General features: G+C 49.6%; 1 protein-coding gene across 2 annotated transcripts in view; it reads left to right on the top strand.

Annotated features, from left to right (window-relative positions):
* Positions 1-3,116: 3,116 nt before the first annotated feature.
* ADCY9 (adenylate cyclase 9) overlaps positions 3,117-7,021 on the top strand; it is a 508,932-nt gene continuing 505,027 nt past the window's right edge. Inside the window, exons 1-2 of one of the 2 annotated variants that reach the window (XM_078663127.1) lie at positions 3,117-3,278; positions 4,253-6,084. In XM_078663127.1, the coding sequence (XP_078519253.1) occupies positions 4,413-6,084 (1,672 nt within the window). In that variant the 5' untranslated portion in view covers positions 3,117-3,278; positions 4,253-4,412. Of the gene's footprint in view, positions 3,279-4,247; positions 6,085-7,021 lie in introns of both variants that reach the window. The other variant, XM_078663126.1, reaches the window with a different exon arrangement.

Here is a 7,021-nt window from a genome sequence, read left to right as displayed (position 1 = left end):
TCCTACTACCTCGAATCTTGACTCTTATTTATTGAGCTATCTGTTATTATTATGTCCAGTCAAAAATAGAGGTATTATTTATTTATTTACCACAGTTGGGCAGTGTTATTCAGATATTACCAAAAATCAGCACAGATGTTTTTTAGACCTTTTTGTTTTCCACATTGATGGTCTGGAGGTTTTTTCCTGGAATTTCGGGTAGCAGAATTATTGGGGGACTTGAAGGGGGGAGGGTTTAGCTGTGAGGATGTGGCACCACGTAAGTCGGGGTGCATATTTGGTTGAGGAAGTCAGAGACAGATCAGAGGGGTAAATGAAATTGGGTTGCGCTGCAGGCATCTTCCCCTCCGCTCACTTGTCTTTGCATTTGGGAAGCACACTGGCGATCAGCATCCACGGGGGATTAGTTATTTAAACATGCCAATGGGCGCAGAGCCACTGCCTTTCAGCTGCTGCCAGTATTGAGGTAAGCTTTATCAGAGCTTGGCTTAGACGGCGCAGACTTTGGGACTCACTCTGTCAGGGTTTGGGCGGTAGCAGAGGGTGGTAAAGGAGTGTCATCATGCAGCTGGGGCGTTGGTCATCGGAATGCTACATGCAAAGCAATGATGGGGGCTTGGAGAGGTAGCTAACAATGTATGAGTTCACACAGATTTTTCTCGTTTCAGGTTCGGTGTCTGGCCCACTTTCTGAGGAGATAACTATTTGGGTAGTGGGGAACGCTTTCGTAAAATGGGTTCACCTTCAAGCCTGCAAGAGTTATTTTGAACAGAATCTCGTTTAACGGAAAGATTTTTAAAGGATTGTTGATAGAAAAAGGGGGCATGTACTGGAAAAATCGACTTGTGCTTGAACAGCTTGATGGTGGGTAATATGTGTCCAGACAATTTGATTATACACTTGAGAGAACATGATTTGTGTAAGGAGAAGGGCATTGTTTTATGTAAAGTATGAACTTTGCGTTGACTAAACAACAGTGGGCGGGCTGTTTTTTGTAATCTGGACTGAGTTAGTTCCAAGTAAGTTTAGTGCGAGGTGCTCAACCCAGGAGCGGTGGACGGGGCGAGACAAAAGCGTAACACAGAGGTGGCACGTTTTGGAGGGAAGTAGGTTTTAGTAGGATGGTGCATAAAGAAATTTGCTATGACACTGTGGAATTTTTCAGAGGGGATGGGGTCTACCTTTCTGAGATTGAAATGGACCTATACCTTTTAGAAACTAGGGAAGGTTTGGCTGGACCCTAAATGTTCATAGTCACTCAGGAGAATAGAGTCCTAAAAGGAAGGGGGGGGGGGCAGAAGAGTAGGGAGCAGATCTGCCTTGCCTTTTTCCTGGGGAGCGGGGTTTTGAAAAATCAGCCAGGGTTGGCAGAGGTTTTTGGTTCAGTGTTGGAAGTTTGTGAGCAGGGGCAGGGAAAGGATAGGCAGGTAGTCTAACTTTCAGTGTAGACGTTTGTTAGTTGCTGAAAGGCAGTAATGAGATATGGGTTCCTATTGTAGCGCTGCGCATAATTTTTTACTGCAATACTGTGCAATGCTGTTGTTTATGTATATGGCAGGGTGGGGGAAACTTTGAGGGGATCGTAGGGGCGGGGGATCAGGGGTCAGTTATTTAATGTATAGAGAGGTTTTAGTTTTGTAAGGCGGTTGCCAAGTTTGGAAATTGTTATATGCACCCGTTTCAATATAGCGGCCTTTTTCACACACAAATTGGTCTCTGTCTGGCTTGCCCCCTCCCTCTCAAGGGGGGATTGGGGGCAGCCGAGCGCAGAGGTCTGCCCCCAGGCAGATTGGGAGGGGCTGGCCTGGCCTGGCCGGCCATTTTGTAGAATTTGGGCTGTAGCCCAATTATAGCCGAATTGTATAATGGGCTCTTTCTCGCTTTCCCAGCCACCATTTTAGGTTCTGGTGACCTGGTGGCTGGGAGCAGGGTAGTGTAGAGGAATAAAAAATCCCGTCCTCCTGTTCCCTTTTTTTAAAAGAAATTAGGGTTCCTGGGTGGCTTTCTGTTTCTTTTTCTGGGGGCCGCATTTGTTGAGGACAGAGGCATATGGGGCAATTTATGTACGCTGTCGCTTGGAACAGGTGATGGCGGGGTTTTGAAAAGTTGGCCAGGGTTGGCAGAGGTTTTTGGTTAAGTGTTGGAAGTTTGTGGGCAGGGAAAGGGTAGGCAGGTAGTCTAACTTTCAGGGTAGAAAGACGTTTGTTAGTTGCAGAAAGGCAGGTATGGGATGTAGGTTCCTAATGTAGCGCATCATTTTTAACTGCAATACTGTGCAATGTTCTTGTTTAAGTAAATGGCAGGGTGGGGGAAACTTTGAGGGATTCATAGGGGTGGCGAGGGATTAAGGGTCAGTTATTTAAGGTATAGCGAGGTTTTAGCTTTGTAAGGCGGTTGCCAGGTTTGGAATTTGTTATATGCACCGGTTCAAATAAAGCGGCCTTTTTCACACACAAATTGCTCTCGGTTTGGCTTGCCCCCCTCCCTCCCAAAGTGGTAGTGAAGGAATTCATGGAGGAGGATATGGGGGTGGAGAGCGCCAAAAATCACTGTCCTAAGGAGCGCTGGTTCCAGGCACTGACTGGTACCCTTAGACTCTTCCTCCCCCACCCCCCATTGGGAAGTTCGGGTCTAGTTGCGCCCTTGCTTTACCATATCCTAATAAAAATGACACCGACCTGTCAGCATAATTACAGAGTAGCCCCGAGACCGAAGCAGTATTCGCTGCAGTGCCCGGTGCTTTAGGCCAGGCACGCTCCCCTGCCATGGCCACCGTTGTCTCCTGTGACAGGACGTCACCGCCCCGCCTCGCTACCCAGTGCCTCTACCCCCCTCCGGCCCCTCAGCCTCACCGCAGGCTGCTCCCGGGCCGCCGCCTCTCACCAGCAGGTGGCGCTGCGCCCTGAGTGGACCGCGCCGTCCGCACGCACGCACGAGGGGCTCGGCCCAGGGTCCGGAGGCAGCCCGGCTCGCGAGCGGCTGGCGACGCCTTCCGGAGCAGCAGGGTGGTCTCCCGACCCAGCGACAGGGGCGCTTTCTCCGGGGATGGGTGGGCCATCGTTTTCGAGGCGGGTCATTTTTTTTCTCTAGCCAATGGCAGGATTCGCTGGGAAGCAGCGCCGCAGCGACCCTCCGGTGCCGCCCCTCGCCCTGTCAATCACCGTGAGACCAGCGGCGTCCCCATTATCTCCCGGTGCCTGCGCGCTGTGAAGTAGGTGACAGTCGGGAGCGGAGCGGAGGCCGGCGGCTGTGGAGGATCTTCTGCAGGGAGGAGGGAGGTAAGGGTCGCGCTCGGGAGCCTCTCGCAAGCATTGGGATATGTCTGTGCGCCCACTCGGGTCTCTCCCGTCCACCCCCTCTCCTCCCCTGTCTCTGCTGCCCCAGTCGTAGTTTGTGTCGGTCGCCTGTTATTCTGTCACATTGTCCCTCCTCGGGATACCCGCCCCAGTCTCTCTCCCTCCGGCTCCCTTTAGCCTCTCTCCTAATGCCCCCCTCTCCTGCCCTTACTCCACTGCCCCTTCTAACGTCGTCAACCATTCGCCACCCCCGTATGTGCTCTCCGGGCCTGCTGTGATCAGTTGTTATATTGCCTTTTTCCATGCACCCCCTTTTGTCTGTGCGTTTTTTCGTGCGTCCTGTTATTACAGCCATTATCGACAAGGGAATATTTAATGTATCATAAAATGGCACTGTTGTCTGGCACCCTGACTTTCACTTCTCTCACAATGTATTCCCTTGTAATTGCATTAATATAGCACTTTACTGCCCTTACTGTTGTGGGTGATCAGGGCCTCCCGAGTCACCCCAAAGAGGAAGGGGTATGTGCGCTTGCTCCCGCGTACACGATGAAGGGAATAATGTGGGATCGATGTGCTCCGGGGTACTCGTCTCTGTGCCTTGCCAGTTTCCGATTTGGATCCAGCCCCCTTAACCGCTTCAGATGTGCAGAAGAGAAGGGGGAGATGTTGAATTGCATTGGTCCGACCCCCACCCCTTCCCTACTCGTCGGCACCCCTACAAAATTAGATATGGTGGCACGCTCTGCAGCGGAGATGAAGTTGGAGCGATCATTATTCAGAGCCAGCTTCTCTTCAGTTCAGGAATATTCCCAGTGCTGGAGGAATGGGGGCGGGCAGAAGGCAGGCATTTGACACATGCTTTAAGCAACAGAACTCCCTTTTTGCTGCAGAAAATACTGCATCCCGTATCCAAGTCTCATGTTTTTTTTCTTCTCCTTTTCTTGCAAGGGCAGGATGAAACCTTCAAGGACAGCCTTTCCAGACACGCAGTGGTCCATGGAAGCAACTGAAAGCGCAAGGAGGCAGGCTGCAAGTGGGGGGTGGGCGGAACCACAGTGAGGTGGCCGGAAGGAAGGTCAGGACCAAACTCCAGAGGCCTCACTCGACGACAACATGGCCTCGTCCCCAGCAAACCAGCAGCTCCTGCAGCACAACACAGAGGTCAGTTGCGATGCATCAGGGGACAGCCACAGTGTAACAGTAAAGATCAACAGCAGGCCCCCTCCTTCCTCCATCCCCAAGCACTGCAAGTACAGCATCTCTTCGAGTTGCAGCTCTGGGGAGTCCGGAGTGAAGCGAGGGGGCACCTCTGGACTGCGCAAGAAGAAGAAATTGCCTCAGCTCTTCGAAAGAGCCAGCTCCAATTGGTGGAATCCCAAGTTTGACTCCAACAACCTGGAGGAGGCTTGCATGGAGAGGTGTTTCTTGCAGACCCAGAGGCGGTTCCGTTACGCTGTCTTTTACATCATTGTCGCCTGTCTGGTTTGGAGTATTTACTTCATGGTGCACTTGAGGCCAAACTCAATAGCCCACTTGGTGCCAGCACTGTGCTTCCTTCTTATATGCGTTGCCATTTTTGCTTTCACCTTCACCAAAATGTATGCCCGCCACTATACATGGGTTTCGCTGTTTATCACGGTCATGGTTTTTATGGTGACATTGGCCACTCAGTTCCAAGTTTTAACACGTCGCTCCATGATTGGTGATCTCTATAACTACACTACCGTATCCAATGCCACCTGCCTTTCCCAAGTTGGGAGTTTTTCTATGTGTGTGGAAGTGCTGCTTCTTCTTTACTCTGTGATGCACTTGCCCTTATATTTAAGTCTTTTTCTGGGAATAGTCTACTCTGTGCTTTTTGAAACGTTTGGCTATCAGTTTCGAGATGAGGACTGCTTTATGCCAATGGCCACTAGGGTCGTTCACTCAGAGTTACTGAGCAAGGCCTTGCTGCATATCTGCATCCACGCCATCGGAATACACTTGTTCATCATGTCTGAGGTGCGCTCCAGGAGCACCTTCCTGAAAGTGGGACAGTCGATCATGCATGGGAAAGATCTGGAGGTGGAGAAGGCACTCAAAGAGCGGATGATCCACTCAGTCATGCCCCGGATCATTGCAGACGACCTCATGAAGCAGGGTGATGATGAGAGCGAAAACTCTGTGAAACGCCACTCCACTTCCAGTCCAAAGAACCGGAAGAAAAAATCTTCGATACAGAAAACCCCCATAATTTTCCGCCCCTTCAAAATGCAACGGATTGAGCAAGTTAGCATTTTGTTTGCAGACATTGTTGGCTTTACAAAGATGAGTGCCAACAAGTCCGCTCATGCCCTAGTGGGGCTGCTGAATGACCTGTTTGGGCGCTTTGATCGTTTGTGTGAGGGCACCAAGTGTGAGAAAATCAGCACACTGGGGGACTGCTACTATTGTGTAGCTGGGTGTCCAGAACCCAGAGAGGACCATGCCTACTGCTGCATTGAAATGGGCCTTGGAATGATTGAAGCCATTGAGCAGTTCTGCCAGGAGAAGAAGGAGATGGTGAACATGCGAGTGGGTGTTCACACTGGCACTGTGCTCTGTGGGATTTTGGGAATGAGGAGGTTCAAATTTGATGTATGGTCGAATGATGTGAATTTGGCCAACCTCATGGAGCAGCTTGGAGTGGCTGGCAAGGTCCATATTTCTGAAGCCACTGCAAAATATTTGGATGATCGCTACATAATGGAGGATAGCTTGGTGGTTGAGCGAGTTGGTCAGATGGTAGTTGCAGACCAGCTGAAAGGTAGGAAATGTATATTTCTTATTGATTGTACTCATTCCTTGACACTAGTAATCTTAGGCTTATAAGAAGGTGAGCACTGTAAATTGAGGATTGACACCATGCTAATAAAATCTTGTGGCATTATGTTTTATACGTTTTGATGATTGAAGACTTTCAACACAGTTTACATGGGATCTCGGTCAAATGTGCTAGTTCATCATATAGGCGTAGTTTCACTGGTAAGGAATTGAGGTAGTGTCATTGGAACATTTGCAGTTATCTGTTGAAAACACAGGCTTTGACTTTTCTGTGTGATTCCTTGGAGCTTACTTCATCAGGCGCTCCATATGCAATTTCATGTAATGAGTTTCAATGTGTCAGCTTGATCATGACAGTGTCTCCTAAGTCTTCTGGGATGTCTGGCATGATGAGAAACCAGGGCACCACGATGTTAAGAGATGGCTTCCGTTCTGTCATATTCCCCAAACTCAACCACTTACCATTCTATCTAGAGCTCTTAGCCCAAATTCATATTGATCATCGAAATGTCTTTGTGGTCTTTCCAGATGTGAAACTTAGGCCTCGAAAGCAGTGCCACCTTATTGTGATTAGTGGGTGAAAAAAGCCTTAGCCAGCCATAGAGACAGTGCTCCACACTGTGGCACTTAGAGGGAGACTCCTGCCCATTTGTGTTACAATGTTGTAGACATGTAGCGCAGCCTTTTCTCATTGGTTAGGTTCATTTAAGCTCTTACATATTAACTAGTAGCGTCATTACACTGGCATTGTCACTTGAACTCCTGCGTCAATATAGGACACCTCAGTGTTTCACGTTTACCATCTTTGGTTTCCTAGACCAATGCTTGGGATGCCCCTCACAGTGTACACAGTATTCAGCCTCAGCACCAACCGGAGGTACCTTCTATATATCACCTGCACCTACAACCAAGGGTGTAGG

This window comes from Lissotriton helveticus, chromosome 10, assembly GCF_964261635.1.
Source record: "Lissotriton helveticus chromosome 10, aLisHel1.1, whole genome shotgun sequence".
In the NCBI taxonomy this organism is placed as follows: domain Eukaryota; kingdom Metazoa; phylum Chordata; class Amphibia; order Caudata; family Salamandridae; genus Lissotriton; species Lissotriton helveticus.
The sequence above is the reverse complement of the archived record's forward strand: the minus strand, read 5'-3'. Positions and strand labels throughout refer to the sequence as shown.